The 23,247-nt window shown below is 38.9% G+C and overlaps 1 protein-coding gene across 12 annotated transcripts in view; it reads left to right on the top strand.

The window, feature by feature from the left end:
- Nucleotides 1-3,241: 3,241 nt before the first annotated feature.
- LOC131438020 (dystrophin, isoforms A/C/F/G/H) overlaps nucleotides 3,242-23,247 on the top strand; it is a 1,278,256-nt gene continuing 1,258,250 nt past the window's right edge. For 5 of the 12 annotated variants that reach the window (XR_009230868.1, XM_058607783.1, XM_058607782.1 and 2 more), the window contains exon 1: nucleotides 3,771-4,055. Coding sequence is in view for 8 of the 12 variants with exons in the window: in XM_058607783.1 (XP_058463766.1) it covers nucleotides 4,037-4,055 (19 nt within the window). In the remaining 4 variants the exon portion in view is untranslated. Of the gene's footprint in view, nucleotides 3,520-3,756; nucleotides 4,056-23,247 lie in introns of those variants that run through there. The other 7 variants (XR_009230870.1, XM_058607786.1, XM_058607787.1 and 4 more) reach the window with 5 other exon arrangements.

The raw sequence follows: 23,247 nt of genomic DNA, 5'->3' as shown, positions 1-23,247 counted from the left end.
TAATGAATATCTTAATCGAATTTTTATTCTTTTTCAGTTCTTTCGCCTGATGCCGGTTCAAAATCTTCCGAAGTTCATCCAATCGCTTCAACATCAGTGTCAGATACTCATGCAATCAAATCTTCTTCGGATAGACCAACGAGAGAACATCGAAAACCAGAAAAATTTAGAGATATGATTATGTATCAAGTTAATCAGTAAAGAGTAGTAAAGGTGAAGAATGTAGGGATTAAGAGGAAGAGAAGAGAGAGAGAGAGAGAGAGAAAGAGAGAGAGAGAACACGAGGGAGAGATATACATATATAGGTCATATGCACAAATAAATTAATAAAACAGAGTCTAATGATTGATCGCGCCTAGAACAGTCGTCTGTTTCTCGTGCTCCGAAATAAAAAAAAAAAAAAAGAAATGATAATTGCATGAAAATCTTGCAATGGAGGATGAATTGGAAAATCACGACATATATTATTTCGTCGATAACCCAGTTACCGAAGATTTTCTTTCGGAAAGTATTGAACTGTTTCCCGGAGGACACTTCGCGTTATCTGTATGGATGGAACTTAAATTCGATTTGGCGCCTTCTTGGCTGAAAAGAAGTTTCGACAGGTAATCTCGGAAGTATTTAAAACTGAGTATCACTTCTCTGATATCTTAACCATAATATATGAGAACAAATTCTTGATATGGCACAATTTACGAATTGACACTATGCAGGATATCGCAATGATTTTCCGGTTCATTGATAATCTGGAGCAAACACTTCAGATGAGCTCTACACTTATAATCACCGAACAATATCGCCGTCTTGAACTCCACGTTGAGATATTGCTTTCTGCTTTCGACAAGAAACTGATTAGAATATGGATCCTCTGGAATATATAATAATAGTGATAGGTTTACGATCAAACCTTGTGTTTAACCCAGTAATGATTTTTTCTGGTGACAGCTCTTCTACGAGAATATTGTTATCAACAATGTAGTCACAGACTAACAGACAGGACACTCAAATTTGATTCTTCAATCATTTTAACGGTCATTTCGAATATTCCATTATTTGGGACAGTACTCACATGTGTCATGATGGCGCCACGTTACCCTATCAAAAACATCATGTCTGTCATCTAGACTGTCTTTATTTTTTTCATTTACCAACAGAGTTGCCATTCATACAGAATTACCTGTAATGTATTGATTTGTATACGTCCATGCGAATTTCATGCGGGATACAGATTTAATACATATTGCCAAAGATAAACTGAAGATTACAATGTTCCATACGTTTCATTGAAAAATGTTGGGTCAGTAATCGTGAACCAGTTGGTTCAGTAATAATGTAATTTTATTGACCCTCCGATAACAAGCGTCGACTAGTTCCGACAAAATGCCATGGAAACAATACAAGTTAGAAAGGAAGCACACATATGTTTACATTCAGCATATAATGATTTCTTGCCACAACTGATGCTTCATGGGATGAGGCTATAACAAACTAAATAAATTCTAGACAATGGTTCTAAGTAGTTTTCACTTTCTTATTCTAAGAATCACTGATATAAAGCGAAATTTCTCAATATCGTTCATACTGTAACTTGATATTTTTCCAAACATAAACAATCATTGTCATAGTTACGACGCATCTAGTGATCAGACACTTGTTGTTTTGCTTCAAAATACTCAAATTGACAGTGAACCGAGCTCATCGAGGGGTCCTATTCAAATGATACCTAAGAAATCGCAGACTACTCTATCTTGAGTTTATCTTTGATATTGCCTAAACTATATACATAATTGCGCCTACTTCTCATCCTCCAACTCAATAAAAAATCGAACCCGTTTTGTTACAATATTTACTTGCTTCTGGTCTGCCGCCACTTAATTTCGGGTGAAAACTACCAACACAATAAAAAATAGTCTAGATGAACAAATTTGAGTCGAATAAATGGTTACCCTCCAACATCAAGAAAAAGTTAAATATATTATCAACGTAATCCAATAAATCATTGTGACGATTCATTTTCAAATATTTTGATGAAATCAGGCATCCCTGCAAGCAGCTGATCGGTGTTGACAAACGAGGGGAAACCAACTAGTAAAAAAACTTTTACATAACACAAGGGGTGTACAGATAGTAAATAGTTCGCGCAGTACAATATAGGTGGAACTAGTGCATCACGAAAAATAATTTTTATTAGAATTTACTCATACTGTCATGTCTGTTAGTCTGTGATGTAGTCTCCATGGTAATATATCTAACCAGAAAAAACGACAAAAGACAATCGATCCATAACCATCCGTTACTATGATCATTAAAGATGAAAAAGTGGGTGCAAGAATATGTAAAACCGTAAAAGACGATTAATTCTTTTGAATCTAAAATGAAGTTTTTAAGTGTCGGTTCAACTCCTAATGCACACAAATCTAGAAACATTTTCACCTACTTCTAAATAGATTCAATTTACCGTATGCACCGAGCTTGTTAGGTTTTTTTCAGCCTCCTGCTATGACGTCATGAAACTGTGGCCAGCATCATTCTGCAAAAACCAAAACAATGAAGAAGAATGGCTAACAAAAATCTGGATATTACAAACTACTTGTTTATTCAGTACCCTTTAAAACACTTCCCCGCAAATTATCGATCAGAATATCATCACTACGATAAGGAAATTAAGATTTTACTCGAATTGAAATGCTCGAATGTTTGTTTACCGTACTTTGAGCGCTCTGATTGCCCACCAAATGCCCCAGATGTTGACCAAGCTAGCACTTGCTGGAGTGCCCTATCTTTGCCACCGGGCTGGTCGTAAAGAACATGACAAAACATCACAAAATTCACTAAAAGAACATCATTTGGCCAGGGATGTCAGGTTCACATATTAATCTGTGTTTCACAGATTTTGAATTTTCTGTACAGATTTTAAAAATGACACAGATTTTCACAGAATTCTGAAAATGATCACAGATTCTTGAATAAATCACAGATTTTCTTGGAAATCGAGCACAGTTTAGCACCAAAAAGTACAGGGTGGTCGAGGAAAAAGTTGCTCACTAAATTGAATTCGATCTGCTATAATGGTACGACGGAAAATGGGTAGTGAGACCTTTTGTTTTTTTTTAGCTCACCAAATTGATTTGGAAGTGCTATTGGGGTACGGAAAACGGTCACAGATTTTCACAGACAGGTTTTTGATCTCTGATTTTTGAAAAAATGACCTGGCATCCCTGTATTTGGCAACTATCGGTGGTCTGCTTACGTGCACTCAAATTTGAATACATGTTATACAAAATGTAAACCAACCACTGGTACATGTCAAACATGATTTTTATTAATTGCGAACTCATTTGTGATGTCATCTTGAAAAACCTAATTAGATTCTAGTTTGAAATGGATGACAAATCTGCTTAAAAGTTGTGCTGATGAATATCCATGGATTGCTATCAATATTCTATCGAAGTGTATCACTTTCTTAAAGAACTGTTGATTCTATTAATTCACTATCTTTGTGCAATTAAATTAATTTAGGTAAGTCAGATTGTGACTGCTGGTAGTAATTTAATGTTTTGAACAACCTGTTGCATCTTTTTCAGGCGTGATTGATGTGAGAGTGCTCTAACGTGGTGTGACACACACACATATATATATATATATATATATATATATATATATATATATATATATATATATATATATATATATATATATATATATATATATATATATATATATATATATATATATATATATATATATATATATATATATATATTTATATAATTTATTTATGCAATCTACAATCGCAACTATGTGAAAACATATGACACATGACTAACACGGCATTATAATAAGCATTCCAAAATTCAATAATTGTAAAGTAACTGAAGTTAAGTGATAGAAAAGACAAAGAAGGTTTATTCAACATCGCTTACGAAAGCTTAAAAAATCATGAAGTGATAAAACAAATTATCTACTTGCAAAATTGTTATATGTAAGAAAATAGTAATGTTTTAAATAAAAATATTATTTACGAAGTAGCTGAAAGATGGACCAAGTTTTTATCGGTATGTTCATTTATTTGTATTAATAATCATATAAACTATATAATTAGGCGGTACTTATTCTTTAGCCGGGCGCAATATAAAACTGACGAATACGGTGGGACAAGGTTGCGTTGCGGTTGAAATTTTATTTTCTTCGCTACAGTTAATTTTCTGTGTTCCATATATAACATGTGAATTATGAAAAATTCGATCCCGATTAGAGCAATCAAATATTTTCTACCGCAATTATAATTTTGTATTGGATTTGATGTGGGGAAGACTATATTTTACAAAAAAAATCGTTTGGCGGGCACTATAGCGCAGCGTATGTGTTATTTTCGTAGCAAGTTTAACGAAAAACTAAAAATTAGTCAGCCTTTCTCAAGGTTATACAAAGAGTGATATTCTAATATAATCAGTCTTTTTCAAGACTAAAAAATTCATCAGCCTTTTTTAAGGCTAGTTATTCAAATTATTATTCTTCGAACTAATCACTCTTTATTAAGACTACCACAAAATCAGTCTTTATCAAGACTCATCCAAACTAGGAGTCTAATGGAAGACCAATTTAGCCTAGTTAATTTATATTTTTATAAATGCCTGCGTCCATCCATATGCAATAAGCCTAAGGCTAAAAATGATTCAATACCGAAGAAATCTCAATCCGTTATTCTATTTTTTCTAATAACATAGACGATCTCATAGAATCGGAATTCAACATAAATGACATCGGACGGACTTCCCCTCCGTTGATTCTATGCCGTCTAACAATATTTACGATATTTTTCCTGAATCGGATCGTCGACATAGAAGAAAATGTTTCGAAAATTCCCAAAATTAACGCTTGTCGTTCTGGGAAGAAACAACAATCTATGCCTCTAGTGACGGTCATGATTTCCGACTTCAAAGCATTCCGTACTGAGCTTTCTACTTTTCTCACCGAAGTGAAAGTCTCATTTCAAATCGGGCGAAGAGGAGAATGTCGAGTCTTGGTTGATGGATTGGAAGATTACGAACCTCTTATCCGATATTTGTCCTAGAAACTTCATAAATTTTATTCATATGATATAAAATCAGACAGATCCTTCAAAGCTTTCTTGTTTCATGAAAGGCTTATCAAATGATCAAAGTACTGATGAATTTAAAAATGAACTAAAAGAATTGCTTGATTTTGCCCCTTCCCAAGTAATACGTGTGAAAAAAGAGCGAATGGTATTTCTAAACCACGCTTTGGAATTTCCCATGAACTTTGCCAAATACACTTCAATTGCAGTGATGTAAACATTTTGAAAACTTCAGAAAAAGCACGTTTCATTTCCCACATTGAAATTCATTGGGAACATTATAAACGGCATAATGGTATTCCAAACTTAACGCAATGTCGTCGTTGCCAATGCTTCGGCCATGGAACCAATAATTGTCGTATGGATATACGGTGTTTGAATTGTGGTAAATCGCATTTGAAAGACGTTTGTACAATGAATGAAACCACTGATAAATTTTCAAGTTGTAATTGTGATGGAAATCATAAATCCAATTATTCGAAATGACCTGTCAAGGAAATATTTAAAACGCTCGTTCGCTTAGACAACAAGTCAAATCAATGACCTTAAATTTACAGAACATACCTGAAAATAAAAAAAAAACGTTACTAATGCCACGCCTAATTCTTCTAAGGGACTTATTTCTTCGAATGTTAAACAAAAAACAGGCACGCCTTCCAATTAGTCTTCTAACGAAAACAATTTATAAATAGATAGATCGGCCACGTCATCTTCTTCTGAAAGCAGTTACTCTAATGTAACAGGTCATCTACCAACAAATGCCGTTCGCTTCTTTAAACGAAGTCGATTTAGGCGATATAATGTATAATGAATTTAAAATTTACAGTGATGTTAAATAATTATTTGAATATTTTAAACTGGAATGCGCGATCTTTAAAATCGAGTGAAGATGAATTTTATAATTTTATCAAAGTTCACAAAATTCATATTGCCATTGTGACAGAAACATTTCTTAAACCAAATGTCAAATTGAAAAACAACTGGTTACCTTGTTCCATGTTGTAAAAGGCCACAGAAATAGGAACTCCTAAGTCAAGGTGTATTTCCGTGCCGATGACTGAATGGCTGCAGGAGGTTAAATAATGCAGTCGTGAACGGAATATCTTGGGATTTTCCCTTACTGTGTTAAGCGAAGCTCTGGCACAGTGGACGACTTCTTTCTTCGCAACTCGTGGGATTTAAATGATTAAAACATTAAAAATTATTATAAGTCAATATATATGGTTTATTCTAGTTGTTGTATGATAAGTGCTGGAGATGAACTGTTCATTACTCTAATTGATAATGGTTAGCGTAGCACAAATCAATCTCCAGTATAAACGCACAGCAACTATAAATCTATCCAGACTTCTACAAGAAGGTAAAGCTTCTATAGCTTTGGTTCAAGAACCATATTTCCAAAAGGGAAACTTCTACGTTGGAAAATTGTTAAACCCAGTCTTTGTTGTCTTCAACAAGAACGGTATGACAAATCCACGTGAAATGCCTCGAGCATGCATACTTGCGAATAGTGCTCTTGATGTTTCTCTCATATCGGAGCTCACAACTCGGGATATTTGTGCTGTCACAGTTGGTATGATTATTGATGGCATATACAGAAAATATGTCTATTGCTCGGCATATTTGCCGCAGAACCAACCTTCGCCAAGCGATGACTTCCAAAAGGTTGTATCATACTACTGCAAAAGTGATTTACCGCTTGTAATCGGCAGTGACATAAATGCTCACCAGAATCATTTGGGGCAGCACAGATATAAATTTGAGAGGTTCTGATATGATGGAATTTGTGAGCAGTACAAACCTGCACATAATCAATGCAGGAAACCGTCCAATCTGGAAGAGAGGAGGTTTTGGACGTAACTCTCTGCTCTGATAGAATTAGTACATCTTCTTTGATCATTCAAACGTTAAATTTGATATTATCACATCGTAATCCCAAATCTACAAACTGGGACCTCTATGAAGAGGGCTTGTCGACTAGATTTTATGGGTACCAACCAAAAATTGAAAACCCAATTGATTTGGAAAATGTTGTCGACGAGACAAACTCACTCATAGTTGCAGCATATGAAGAGGCTTGTGCGAGCTACTAGAGGAATTCCTTGGTGGAATGCTGAACTTGCTAGACTAAGGAAACTATGCAGAAGAGCTTGGAACCACCGACGCAGATATGGGTCGGAGGCATTCATGTCGGCTCGAAGGGCTTACAATAATGCTCTTCGATCGTCTGAGCGAAGTGGTTGGAAAAGCCTCTGCACAAATGTCTCTAGTCTCAAGGAGGCTAGCAGATTAAATAAGTTACTTTAGAAGTCTAAGGACTTTAATGTCAGTTTCTTAAGAACTTCAGATGGTGAGCACTTGTCTGATGAAGGTGATGTACTTCACTATCTTTTTAACACTCACTTTCCAGGATGTATGGAGCCATCAGACAGGATATATTTCAAGAGCTTGGCAGGAAACAATAGTCAAATTTATTCCTAAAGGCGGTCGCGACACTTATGAGGAAGCGAAGAGTTTCAGGCCTATCAGTCTTAACTCATTTATTCTTAAAACATGGAATGCAACATGCTTACCAGCGTGGAAAGTCCACTACAACCCTGTTACATGATGTTGAGTACAACATTGAACAAGCTTTCTCACAAAAGCAATCTTGCTTGGGAGTTTTCCTAGATATTGAAGGTGCCTTCGATAACGTGTCTTTCAATTCAATTCTGGAAGCAGCCCGTGGTCATGGCATACCTTCAAGTATCACAAATTGGATACACGCAATGCTTAGTAATCGACTTCTTTGTTCATCGCTTCGGCAAGCAGAGATTAGAAAGCTGAGTGTCTTTGGGTGTCCTCATGGTGGTGTACTATCCCCACCTTTATGGAACCTAGTCGCTGATGGTTTGTTAAGGAAACTTAATAACCTTGGATTTCCGACTTATGGTTTTGCCGACGATTATCATATATTGATGGTCGGTATAAGCATTAACACTCTCTTTGATTTAATGCAGCAAGCCCTGCGATCTGTAGAGCAATGGTGTTGTCAGGTTGGATTATCTGTAAATCCGGGCAAAGCATCAATGGTGTTTTTCACTCATCGTAAGATAATAACAGGAGCTCGTCCGTTACAGTTCTTCGGTTCAGAGTTCACTGTGGTCGATCAAGTTAAATACGTCGGGGTTATTTTTGATTTAAAAAAAGGCGGGTGGGTAATGTCAGAGACATAACTGGATGTCGTGAATACGAAAACAACTGACATGTTCCTTAACACTTCCGAATATCAATTGTATGAATTATGCACGCATTCCCCTTTTTCACATTTTTCGCAAAAACAAAGAAAGCTTCACTTGATCTCGATTACTGTGAATTTCACACAGCGAAAAGTGCACAAATCTAAGCAAACTGTTCTTGATTTGCAGTAAACTGAGGATATTTCCCTACGATTTGCAAACTACAAATCCTAATAGTTCTTTAGAAAACTTTTAGAGCCATTAGAACGGCTGATCTTGTGCAATGCTCTCCACCGTTGTTTTGTCCCAATGCTAATGACTGGCAGCTGTGACGTAATCGCTCTTGTCGAAAGCGAAACTAGTTGTGCAGACGACACAAAACACATCTGCTCGCAGTGGCGATAGAATCCAAACTGATTCAATTTTTGTTAAGAGATTTCCTTTTATGTGATTTCGTTTGTAGCTTTTTCACTAATGGGCGGTCCTAACGGCTATAAAAATAGCCGCATTCAGAATTTTAATGTTGATTATTTCATTTCGGATTTGCATATTTGATTGAAAGAAACTATCAATATGCTGAAGGGACTCGTTTCTAGCATTCAGAAAGGTCGAATTGCGTAATTCTCTACGACATTAAACTCTGGAACATTTTTCGCAAAAACAAAGAAGGCTTCACTTGATTTCGATTACTGTGAATTTCACACAGCGAAAAGTGCACAAATCTAAGCAAACTGTTCTTGATTTGCAGTAAACTGAGGATATTTCCCTACGATTTGCAAACAACAAATCCTAATAGTTCTTTAGAAAACTTTTAGAGCCATTAGAACGGCTGATCTTGTGTAATGCTCTCCACCGTTGTTTTTTTCGCAATGCTAATGACTGGCAGCTGTGACGTAATCGCTCTTGTCGAAAGCTTGCAGACGACACAAAACACATCTGCTCGCAGTGGCGATAGAATCCAAACTGATTCAATTTTTGTTAAGAGATTTCCTTTTATGTGATTTCGTTTGTAGCTTTTTCACTAATGGGCGGTCCTAACGGCTATAAAAATAGCCGCATTCAGAATTTTAATGCTGATTATTTCATTTCGGATTTGCATAATTTATTGAAAGAAACTATCAATATGCTGAAGGGACTCGTTTCTAGCATTCAGAAAGGTCGAATTGCGTAATTCTCTACGACATTAAACTCTGGAACATTTTTCGCAAAAACAAAGAAGGCTTCACTTGATCTCGATTACTGTGAATTTCACACAGCGAACAGTGCACAAATCTAAGCAAACTGTTCTTGATTTGCAGTAAACTGAGGATATTTCCCTACGATTTGCAAACAACAAATCCTAATAGTTCTTTAGAAAACTTTTAGAGCCATTAGAACGGCTGATCTTGTGCAATGCTCTCCACCGTTGTTTTTTTTTCCCAATGCTAATGACTGGCAGCTGTGACGTAATCGCTCTTGTCGAAAGCGAAACTAGTTGTGCAGACGACACAAAACACATCTGCTCGCAGTGGCGATACAATCCTAACTGATTCAAGTTTTGTTGAGAGGCTTGTTTCTACCTGATTTCGTTTGTAGCTTTTTCACTAATGGGCGGTCCTAACGGCTATAAAAATAGCCGCATACAGAATTTTAATGTCGATTATTTTATTTCGGATTTGCATATTTGATTGAAAGAAACTATCAATATGCTGTAGGGATTCGTTTCCAGCATTCAGAAGAGTCAAATTGCGTAATTCTCTACGACATTAAACTCTGGAACATTTTTTGCAAAAAAAGGCTTCACTTGATCTCGATTACTGTGAATTTCACACAGCGAAAAGTGCACAAATCTAAGCAAACTATTCTTGATTTGCAGTAAACTGAGGATATTTCCCTACGATTTGCGAACAACAAATCCTAATAGTTCTTTAGAAAACTTTTAGAGCCATTAGAACGGCTGATATTGTGTAATGCTCTCCACCGTTGTTTTTCTCCCAATGCTAATGACTGGCAGCTGTGACGTAATCGCTCTTGTCGAAAGCTTGCAGACGACACAAAACACAACTGCTCGCAGTGGCGATTGAATCCAAACTGATTGATTTTTTGTTAAGAGATTTCCTTTTATGTGATTTCGTTTGTATCTTTTTCACTAATGGGCGGTCCTAACGGCTATTTTTATAACCGTTAGGTTCGCCCATACAGAATTTTATTGTCGATTATTTCATTTCGGATTTGCATAATTTTTTGAAAAAAAAAACTATCAATATGCTGTAGGGATTCATTTCCAGCATTCAGAAGGGTCAAATTACGTAATTCTCTACGACATTAAACTCTGGAACATTTTTCGCAAATAAAAGGCTTCACTTGATCTCGATTACTGTGAATTTCACTCAGCGTAAAGTGCACAAATCTAACCAAATTGTTTTTGATTTGCACTAAACTGAGGATAATTACCTGCGATTTGCGAAAAACAAATCCTAATAGTTCTTTAGAAAAATTTTAGAGCCATTAGAACGGCTGATATTGTGTAATGCTCTCCACCGTTGTTTTTTTCCCAATGCTAATGACTTGCAGCTGTGACGTAATCGCTCTTGTCGAAAGCGAAACGTGCAGACGACACAAAACACAACTGCTCGCAGTGGCGATAGAATCCAAACTGATTCAATTTTTGTTAAGAGATTTCCTTTTATGTGATTTCGTTTGTAGCTTTTTCACTAATGGGCGGTCCTAACGGCTATAAAAATAGCCGCATACAGAATTTTTATGTCGATTATTTCATTTCGGATTTGCATAATTTATTGAAAGAAACTATCAATATGCTGTAGGGATTCGTTTCTAGCATTCAGAAGGAGCAAATTGAGGAACTCACTGCGATATTCACCACTTTTCGGAACATTTTTTCGGACGATTTGTTGTACAGCAGCAGCTATTTTGTTCTCTTCCACAGAGCGCGTTCTGATTGGCTGGTGTTGACATGGGTCAAATGAGATAGGTTTTTCAATAGTGTACTATTGAAATACTTCAATGCTTTTGCTATACACGTTTAAGTTGAAAAATTTCGATTCTATTGGTAGTTAGATTATATAAATCCTTCCACAGATCACTGAGCTATGAGCTTTCAAAATACGAGAAAGGCAAACGCGCCATATGAATTATCCTCTTTGATACTCGTTTATACCAAACATTTCAGAAAAGTTGAATTTTGAACTATTTGAGATTCTGCCACACAACTGAAAATTTTATCATAAAATTGTGATCATATTTCCGATGGCATGTATCAAAAATTATGTTGATTCGTTAGATACAACAAGAGATATTCACGATCAAAAACTTATCACTCTCTCAGAGGGTAAATTTTGAAAAGGCACCCCATAGTAAAGTAAGTCGTATTCACGACAAAACTAAATTGGTCTGCTCACATTGACTTCAGGATTAAAAGAGCTTGCATGGCTTTCGGCCAATGCAGACGAACTTTCGGAAAATCATGGGGACTGAAACCCAGATACATTCATTTGATCTACACAACTATTGTTAGACCAATTTTAGCATATGGATGTCTTGTATGGTGGCAGAAAGGAAAAGTCGCGACAGTTCAGTCAAAGCTAAATCATCTCCAAAGGATGGTCCTAATGGCGATGACAGGAGCATTCACTACAACTCCTACTGCTTCTCTAGAGGCGCTACTGTGCATTAAACCTCTACATGTGTTCCTAAAACAAGAAGTATTATCTTGTAACCCTTGGAACAGTAACCCATTAGATTACTAGCCACACTCGCTTGTGGTCTCAAATGGTTACGTGGGATTTAGTATTAGAAACCACTGAGAGACGATTTGTAAGTAGGGATGTCGTAATATCGATCGATTAATCAAGTAATCGATTAATAACTCAGATAATCGAGTAATTTTTAATCGATTAGTAAGAAATTAATATTCGAATATTAAGCTAATCGAATAGTTTGAAAAATTCGATATCAATAATCAAATAATTAATCGAGTAGTCGAATAAGAATCCAGATAATCGATTAAAATTTAATCGAATAGTTTAAAAATAATGCTCGATTATTGAATAATCGACTAATTAAAAAAATTCGACATCCCTATTTGTGAGTTGTGATTTGATGTGTTTGTACATCAACACATTGAAAGAGATTCTTATGACACTGTTTTGCTTGTAGTCCCCATCCACCAGAGTTGCCAATCAATTCTCAACACATGTTCTCGTATGCTGGAAAACGTATTCGGTTCGGTAGCCAGTTGCGTTTAGCTCGAGACATGAAATTCAATTGTTGATGGTATGCATCACGGTAAGGTTCGACTTTTGTTTTCGTACATTAAGGTGAAATGTAGCGTCATAAAATGCGCGCAAAATTTTATCCGCTTCAGTTGAACGAACCGTCGCACAAAGCATACCAAGAAAAACGGACACATAGAAACAAGAACTTTTTTCAATGATTGAGCGCAGTGGGTTTACCTCTCGTTATATTGGCTTGTAAAAAAATTCTCAAAAGGAATGTGATTCCAAGACTTCCAAACCCAGACATTTTCCTGGTGTGGATTCAGTATTCTCCCAATACGGTTCCGCCACTCCTTGGCTGCGAAGTCTGTTGAAACAAATGGTCATATTCAACAATAAATGTAATACCAAGCCTTTGCTTTGTTTGACGACGTTCATTCGAGTTGTTTATTATTATTGTTTGTATCGCAGGTTAATGAACGATAATACTTGGCTTGAATTCATTTCATTCAGTAGCTTGTCAATGATAAAGTTATAGTTTTGCTATAAAAATTGCTACAATCTAAAATAATACCTGTTATACGATATTACACAGCCAAGCTTTATATCTTCAGCAACATCAATGCATTGACTCAACAGAATTGGACATTATTAGCATTATAAATGACAGTTACTTAGAAAATAAACGATTTCTTACAATACCCATTTTATTGTATTCAACTCGTTTTTATTTCAACACAAAACCCAATGCTGCATAAATTCGCGTCATGATTTTATATGTAATTTTTGCTCACGATATAATGCCATCGTGCCCACCGTGCATTTCTCACACCACCTCAATACGAAAGAGCAGCGCGCAAGCAATAAAAAAAAAATGCGGAAAAGATTATGTAAACTTTTTCAAATTTCGGTTGTCTTTTTTTTTTTTTTTTTTAAAGACATCTTTATTCAGGCCTATTTGCGTACAAGCTTTACGTGGCCGATTGAGCCGATTTTTTAAATAAAAAATTCTTTGTATTCGATCTCGTTGTCACCCTTTTTCTAGGGGGAGAGGAGCTTCCATTTCCCTCCTGCGAGGATTGAGGGGCACTTTGTTCGTGGCTCGTCTCGTCGTCCATTGACACATCGGTGGCATTGTTGATTTCCGTCTTCTTTTCGTTTTCCTTGTTATTCGCAGTCTTGATCTCGTTGCTAGTTACTGTAGAAGCGCCTTGTTGTACATTGGTTGCAGTTGCTGTTTGGTTAGATGGTGAAGGTGATTTTGAAACAGGAGCACTGCACTCACTAGTTTCCGTTGTTGAGCGGTTGCTGAAAGGTTTATGTAAACTTTTTCAATTTTCGGTTGTCTTAGTTAATATTTTATAATTTTGAGTTCCATTTTCAGATTCTTTGTGAAATTCTGCTATAAACACTACTTTTCAGTTCTAAAATCATCCCCGTGGAACGGAACAGTAACCGTTTATACATTTCAAAAACCAATTACGGCTCGGCAAAGCAAAATTTCAAAATTCTAAGAATACTAAGAATACTTATTTATGATAAATTTGATTTCGAAAACTTAAGTGTTTTTGGTTTTTCGAAAATCGGTCTAGTTTTTGAATAATTGATCAAAAACGCGATTTTCGCATTCCGCTACATTTCACTCGTACTCGTACTAGTTTTGAGTACCAGGAAAAACAAAACCGAAAATCTGGGTTGTGTTTTCAGCTCTGTGGTTTAAGCATACACTCAACGGTGTAGCTCGGTAAGGGTGATGCCAAACTCAGTACTCACTTTTTAAAACTAGGAATGAGAGTTAGACGCTATGGAATCAAATCTGAGAATCATAATTCAATGTCAGCGGTGCTCTGTATAGGTGAGTGAGTTTGTTTAGATCAGCGATGAGTTTCATCTTTACCATCATTCTACGGATTGCATCGTAAATCATGAGGTGAGCTGATGAATAGAAAAAATCCAGCCTCATGAGCGAGTTTTTTCTACCCTTGATTCTAACCATAGCAACGATTTTCAGCAACATGGTTTTCCTGATCCAACAAGTGAAAATTTGAATGAGTGCAGTAAAAGTTTTGAAACATCGCACAGTGACCACAAAGCACTCTTTTTGTGTAAAATGGTCAGTAAAATCGATTCCATGTATTTAAAAGGACCGCACGAAACGCTATCATGTTCATTTTTCCCCAAGTTCCTTTTTTATACTGCTGTGTATTCAAGCTTAACTATATAATATAAAACCGAAGAACTTGCAGAACAGCGAATAGAGTTTGTTAAGAACGCAACGTCGATCGACGGCTCCAGTCCACCCCTGCGTAAAAACACCAGAAGAAACGCCGTCCACACCCGTCGACTGACATGGGGATCGGCTGTCGAAATGTCAAAGGATGTTGACGAAAGACGGGAAGAAGAAAAGATAAAGTAAAAGTGCACACTTTCCAGCCGGAAAAAATTGAATTAAAAATTTGATCTACTTAGAGCTATATAATTAAAACCTAAATATCATTATTAATTGGATTTGAAACTAAAACTAGTGGAGTTAAAACTTAACCTAATTGTGTTGAATTGAAACTTAAAGATTAAGGTAAAATTTCTAAAACTTATTCTAATGATAAAAAGTAAAAATTCGTTATATCTGAAGGTTCGGAAATGGAACTCCAGACAGTTCTTCGTTGAATTGTTGGTCGATAGTGAAAATACACTGCAGTAAGTTATCCCTATTTATAAATACGAATGCACATGAAAATCGTTTCGCTCTTCTAGAAATTTTGTAACTCTTCAATTAAAGTTTTCACAAAAAGCAGAGATACGTTTTTTTTAATCGCCAACAAATTTACAAAATTTTGCATACTGCAAACGGAATGGCGAGCAACAGTTCTCAAATGCGACGATCCGCGAACAACAAAGGTAGTTCAACCAATATTGATGAGGCGGCTATGAGCAGTAAAAACTCGACGATACCGGTTCACCCGGAGGCAACGAAGCAGTCGGATAATGTCATCCAGTCAAATCAGCTGGAGGCGACAGTGCCGGTGAAGGTAATCCGACAGAAAAGTTGGTCTCAGTCGGCGGTCGACGCTGCTCGCGATCCAAATCAAAAGGTAATCGTTACCAAAGCGGTGAGTAGCGCAAGAGGAGCCACTCCGAAAATTATAAAAACATCTAATACCCTATTGATAAATAAAGGCAAGACCGAACCCTATTGATAAATAAAGGCAAGACAGAACCAAAACGATGCACTCGTTAGGCGAAATCCCGTTCGTCGCATTCGCGAAACCCGAGTCAGTAGTTGCGGTCTGTGTGATGAGCCCGATAACGTAAAAATGGTACAGTGCGACGATTGTGATTTGTGGTACCATTTCGCGTGCGTCGACGTTAGCCAGTCAATTGAGCAAATAAGTTGGTGCTGCCCCAAATGCACCAGTGTGATTGATATTAACACTCCTAGTGCAAAACTAACCGATACAGATGTACACGTGAGCCGTGAGAATGCCTGCAAGCAGAATCCACCCCCAACGTCTCCGTTTCATCTAAGTCAATTGGAAAACCAAGTAGATGTAGTGAAAAAAGGAAAATCAAGCTACAACTTGAAAGGATTGAGGAGGAGAGAAAGTGTCAACTGGAATATTTGGAACGGAAATACAACTTGTTGGAGGAATTGGAGAGTGAAACCTTTTCGTTGATGAGCAACTCGGATCAGCTGGCGAAGGTGCAACAATGGATAGAAGATACCGAAGAATGCGGCGATGACTCAGATCTCGTGGATATAGAGCCAGATGATACTCAAGTACTACCTAAATCGCAAGAACCCCGAGGACTGGGTAAAGTGCCCCGCAAGTCACTGGAAAATTATGTCGATGTGGAACTAACACAATCAGTTAACAAACTGCTTAGCACCGGACACGAAGTGCGGTCTTCGGTAAATAATTTGGCGAAAAACAGTTTCGTAAATCCTCACTCAATGGAATACCCTCTTCCGAGCCAACCTGTGGGCACGCTGAATCCTGAACGCGGACTGACGGATGCTAGAAAAACTACGGAACCACGAGTAACGATAGTCGGAATGCAGGCACAGCGGTCTGAAAGAATCAGATGTCCCGTGTGGCAGGATAGGATTTTCGATCAGCGTTCCCAATCGCGAGGTTCAACAACAACAATATTTAAACCAACAGCAACTTCATATGAAAGCGTATCCGAATGCTAGCTCGAATATACGTTTGCGCCCCGCGAATCAAAGAGAGGCCGGAACCATCTCTAATGGCTTGGATTTTTTTCCTGGACAGAGATCCACCCCAGTACCCCAATCGCGACAAAGAATAACACCGCCTGTGACCGGAATCGAAAGCGAGGATGCTACGTATACGCTAAATCGAAGCCAGCTAGCTGCTAGACAAGCTGTATCGAAAGATCTGCCTGAGTTTAGTGGTAACCCCGACGATTGGCCGCTTTTTTCTCTATGTTCAACTCATCGACACAACTCTGTGGTTTCTCGAGCGAGGAAAACATGCTCAGGTTGCGGAAATGCCTAAAAGGAAAGGTCAAATGTCGATTACTTCACCCATCGAACGTACAAGGAGTTATGACTACACTCAAGATGCTGTACGGAAAGCCGGAGGCCATCATACAAGCAATTGTCAGAAAAATTAGATCTCTGCCGTCGAAAAACTAGATACCGTAATCCAGTTTGCGCTTGGTGTTGAAAATCTTGTTGCGACAGTAGAAGCCTGCGATATTGCCGATTTCTTGTATAACGCTTCGTTGAGGTACGAGCTGGTGGAACGACTGCCGCCAACGTTAAAGCTAGATTGGGCAAGAAGCTGCCGCGACAATCCTACTCCAAACCTCTTGGACTTCAGCGTGTGGTTACGGTGTATTGCCGAGGATGCGTCGTTTCGGTTTCCGTATGCAGCGATTACCGTTCAAGAGCAACGAAGAAAGACGGCTTTCTGAATATTCACTCCGAGGAGGAACGTCATCCAGTAGGTAAGCTACAGATAACACAGACAGACCAGAAATCCTTCGTTTCAAAAGAGTGTGTGGCCTGTAAGGGGAGTTGTTCAACTTTAGCGCAGTGTAAACGTTTCAAGGAGCTCAGCTATGATTCGAAATGGGCAGTAGTGCGGGATTTCAAAATCTGTCGGAAGTGTTTACGGAACCATAACGGTCCTTGCAAGCAGAAAAAGGTGTGTGGTGTTGACGGTTGTTCGTATCTCCATAATCCACTCCTTCACAATGAAACTAAGCATACATCGGCTCGGACTACCGATACTCCGCGGGCTCAAGGCAATCAAGCACCCAACACAAGATGTAACGTGCATCAAGGTCAGTCAGATTCTCTTCAGGATTGTACCAGTTATTCTTCGGGGTCCATCGAAGACGTTACGTACTTACGCATTTGTAGACGACGGTTCAGAGCTCACGCTTATGGAGCAGAGTTTAGCTGACGAAATAGGAATCCAAGGGCCAACACAATCGCTATGTTTGCGATGGACCGGAGGTACGAACAGAATGGAAGCCATGTCTCAAAGGGTTGAATTGCAGATCTCAAGTGCGTCAAATTCCTCAAAAACGTTTACACTTCGCGAAGTGCATGCCGTCAGTGATTTACAAATGCGGCCGCAGACGCTCGTCATGTCCGAGATGCAAGCTAAGTATCATCATCTAAAAGATTTGCCGATCGAATCATGTCGAGATATCAGTCCACGACTTCTTATCGGCCTTGACCACGCTGAGTTAGGAAATGTCTTGAAATGCCGCGAAGGAAAAGCAAACGAACCCATAGCGGTTAAAACTCGTTTAGGATGGATGGTCTACGGAAACTGTTCGAGAACGAAGGCCGGCGATTGTGTAAATCATCACAGCGTCCGACTCTGCCAATGTGAAACCAAACCGAATGAAGATCTAGACGAGGCCATCAAACAATACTTCTCGTTGGAGAGCCTCGGTGTCAGCAAACCAGAAAGTATGCTATTATCCTACGACGGCCGAAGGGCGGAAGAGTTGTTGCAAACACTGACAAAGTGCGCAAACGGGCGTTACGAATCGGGCCTTCTATGGCGATATGATAACGTCAGGCTTCCAGATAGCAAGCACTTCGGGACACTGAGACGATATCAGTGTCCCGAAAGGCGTATGCAAAAGGATACCCATCTAGCACAAGCGCTAAAGACGAAAATCGACGATTACGTAACGAAAGGCTACGTCAGAAAACTTACCGCAGATGAATTAGAGGAACCACATGACCGAATCTGGTATCTTCCAATGTTCCCGTTAGTGAACCATAACAAACCCGGTAAGATAAGACTAGTCTGGGATGCAGCCGCGACTTCATACGGAATTTCTTTGAACTCAGTGCTGCTGAAAGGGCCTGACAACTTGACGTCACTTCTATCTGTCTTGATTCGCTTCCGGGAGTTCCGTGTGGCTGTATCCGGGGACATTAGAGAAATATACCACCAAGTTCAAATGAGACCTGCAGACCAGCAATGCCAACGTTTTTTCTGGAGAGAAAACGAATCTGACAAATACTCTAGCATCTACGTTATGCAAGTCATGTCCTTCGGAGCATGCTGTTCTCCAAGTACCGCTCAATTTGTTAAAAACACCCACGCAAAGCAGTTCGACCATGACTACCCAGAAGCCGTGAACGCGATAATTTACCAGCACTACGTTGACGACATGTTGATTAGCGCTGAAACGATCGATAGGACCACTCAATTAGCAGCTGAGGTAAAAATGATCCATGCATTCGGAGGCTTCGAAATGCGAAACTGGGTCTCAAATTCACCGGACGTCGTAGATGCACTAAAAAGTGAAAAGACTAACGAAAAGAGCTTGTGTTTTGGGAAACGGGTACCACCGAAAAGGTTCTGGGAATGTGGTGGGATACTGCAGAAGATTGCTTCACGTACAAACTATCTACCCGTCACGATCCAGATCTGTTATCCGGAAGGAAACGGCCGACAAAGCGTGATATCTTGCGGACGTTAATGATGGTTTTTGACCCGCTCGGATTAATCGGTCATTTTATGATGTTCCTTCGCACCCTTTTACTGCAGATTTGGCGGGCATGCATTGATTGGGACGAGCATATCCACGACTCACATTTCGAGAAGTGGCTCATATGGTTGCGTATTCTCCCCAAGGTTTCTGATCTGAAGATATCAAGATGTTATCGGGTTTTCACTTCAGCTGAGAAAACCACCGAAATCGAAATGCATGCCTTTGTAGACGCCAGTGAAAACGGGTTCTCGGTGGTAGTCTAACTACGATACCAACAAGGACACACACTGGAATGTGCATTAGCTGGAGCAACAACCAGAGTAGCACCGTTGAAATTTTTATCCATCCCACGTTCGGAATTACAAGCCGCTATAATCGGCGTTAGACTAGCAGATACAATGCTGCGTTCTCTCTCGATTACCATTCGAAAACACTACTTCTGGACAGATTCCAGAGACGTTATGTGCTGGCTTCACTCGGATCATCGAAGGTACAGTCAATATGTCGCGGTGAGAATCAGCGAAATTCTGGAAACGTCGAACCTCCGTGAATGGCGTTGAGTTCCATCGAAACTCAACGTGGCTGATGAAGGAAATAAATGGAAAGGCGCGTCCTGTTTGAACAGTTCAAGTCGATGGTTCATCGGACCTCTGAGTTCCTCTGGAAAATGAAAGAAGAATGGCCAGCTCCCTTGCAGTTCATTGGAGCCACACATATGGAAATCCGCTTACACCTACAACTCCATTTCAAAGTCCCTGAACCGCTGATTGATGTGGACAGATTCAGTCGATGGCCAATGCTTTTGAAGACTACTGCTTACGTGTTCAGAGCCAGTCGGAACATGCAACGATCGATACGAAAGATCGCTAGAATCAACGGATCCCTTACACGCGAGGAAATATTTGATGTTGAATGCTACTTATACCGAATTGCTCAGGAAAGCGTTTACAGTGACGAGATCGCTACTACGTCTGTGAACTTAAGCAAACTTTCGAAAAGGAATTTTCCAAAGGGCAGTCCTCTAGCCGCGCTCCGTTTATTCATTGATGAGAAGGGAGTTCTAAGACATCAAGGACGAACCGGTGCTTGCCAGTTTATCAGCAGCAGTGTCGCAAATCCAATCATCCTTCCTAGAAGTCATGGCGTAACCAAATTGCTAATGAAGAACGTCCACGAGCAATTTCTTCATCAAAACCATGCGACCGCAATAAATGAGCTGAGACAGCATTACTACATTCCTCGATTGAAAGTCGTCTACAAATCGATCCGCAACAGTTGTCAATTCTGTAAAAACGAACGCGCTCGGCCGCTAGCGCCTTTGATGAGCGACCTGCCACCGTCACGCCTCGCTGCCTACAGTCGACCTTTCAATCACATGGGGGTGGATTACTTTGGGCCAATGACAGTATCTGTCGGTCGCCGATCGGAAAAAACGGGGGGGTTATTGCCACTTGCTTGACTGTACGGGCTATCCATTTGGAAGTCGCTCACTCACTCACTACTGACTCGTGTATTATGGCTCTACGCAACGTGATTGCTAGAAGAGGAGTTCCAAATGCTATTTATAGCGAACGCGGTACAAACTTTGTGGGCGCTAATAAGGAATTGAGGACGCAGTTCGACCAGTTAGACCACGATAAGATATCAGCTGAATTCGTCACATCCCACACAACATGGAGCTTTATTCCGCCCATGTCGCCTCATATGGGTGGAGCGTGGGAGAGACTAATACGCACGGTCAAGCAAAATCTAGAAAGGTTACTCCCAAATCGTTCGCCAACAGATGAAACACTACGGAACATACTGATTGAAGTGGAGTACATCGTTAACTCAAGACCGTTAACTGAAATCCCGCTTGACAATGACCAATCTCCAGTTTTAACTCCCAACCATTTCATCATTGGGTCGTTAAACGGACTGCTTCCTTGGACCTGCTTCGACGATCATCCTGCGCGACTGAAGCAAAATTGGCGTCTATCGCAGAGTGTAGCGAACCAGTTTTGGAAGCAATGGTTACGCGACTATCTTCCTTCTCTGACTCGCAGGGCGAAATGGATCGTGGAAGTAAAACCGATTAAAATCAATGACATTGTGGTTATCGTCGACGAAAGGTTCCCTCGCAACTGTTGGCCAAAAGGACGGTTCATAGCGACCAAAGTAGCACCAGACGGACAAGTTAGGTCGGCAACCGTGCAAACCACCAATGGGGTATACGAGCGGCCGGCCGTCCAGCTCGCGGTTCTCGACGTTGACGTACGAGAGAATACATCACAGAAGGATCTTCGATGCATTGAAGAGGGGAGTGCTAAGAACGCAACGTCGATCGACGGCTCCAGTCCACCCCTGCGTAAAAACACCAGAAGAAACGCCGTCCACACCCGTCGACTGACAGGGTGATCGGCTGTCGAAATGTCAAAGGATGTTGACGAAAGACGGGAAGAAGAAAAGAAAAAGTAAAAGTGCACACTTTCAAGCCGGAAAAAATTGAATTAAAAATTTGATCTACTTAGAGCTATATAATTAAAACTTAAATATCATTATTAATTGGATTTGAAACTAAAACTAGTGGAGTTAAAACTTAACCTAATTGTGTTGAATTGAAACTTAAAGATTAAGGTAAAATTTCTAAAACTTATTCTAATGATAAAAAGTAAAAATTCGTTATATCTGAAGGTTCGGGAATGGAACTCCAGACAGTTCTTCGTTGAATTGTTGGTCGATAGTGAAAATACACTGCAGTAAGTTATCCCTATTTATAAATACGAATGCACATGAAAATCGTTTCGCTCTTCTAGAAATTTTGTAACTCTTCAATTATAGTTTTCACAAAAAGCAGAGATACGTTTTTTTTATCGCCAACAGAGTTTTTCTGATGTAAAAAAGTCTAACAAATCGATTGCATATAGTTTTACTGGCAGCAGCAAACTCGTTTTACAGTTTTACCCCATTTCCTTTCTAGTTATAATATTCAGTTGAAATATGATCTACAATCCAAAAGCAGATTTAATACGATCTATCAATATTTATTCATATTACGTATAAACATCTGTGATCCAATCAAACACAATGGGAATGACAGCATTGCCTTTTAAACCCGTTTTACCCCAATTTATATCAAAAAGGGTATTTCTGGTTAAACATACCGCATACCGCCGAAAGCAAACTGGTTGCGGTTGATGACAATCGATGGATATTACGAAGAAAAGTGCAAAAATAAGCTTACAAATGGATTCAATGACCGCAAGAATCTTGTTATAACGTTTTACCCCAATCTATTTCATACACTGAGCCAAATTTTCTTTTTCACATTATATGATATTCTAATGATTTTCACTATTAACATTTCCAATGATAGCTACAAGGTGTATTCAACATCGTGTCAAATATATAAGATAATCTTTTGAAACATAAAACTTTTCTTAACGTTATTTCTACAAGGTTGTCATATAACGAATGAAATTTCCAGCCTGAGTCAAATTTATTGGCGTGCCTTGTAACTATTACTAGATATCCACACAACATACACTGGAAGAATTCATGAAGCGCATATTATATTCACTTCAAATTTCAAATATAAGGTTCATCTATATCTGTTAGGGCAGGATCGTAGTTTCCAACGGATTAATAATTGGATATCACACTCGGCAACGAACGAATAACACCGCCAAACGGAAATGGTAATTATAAAATGAAACTCGTCACTACTGAGCACAAAATTGATCTA

The sequence above is a fragment of the Malaya genurostris genome, chromosome 3, assembly GCF_030247185.1.
Source record: "Malaya genurostris strain Urasoe2022 chromosome 3, Malgen_1.1, whole genome shotgun sequence".
NCBI classification, from domain to species: Eukaryota; Metazoa; Arthropoda; class Insecta; order Diptera; family Culicidae; genus Malaya; species Malaya genurostris.
This window is presented reverse-complemented; position numbering and strand designations above follow the sequence as displayed.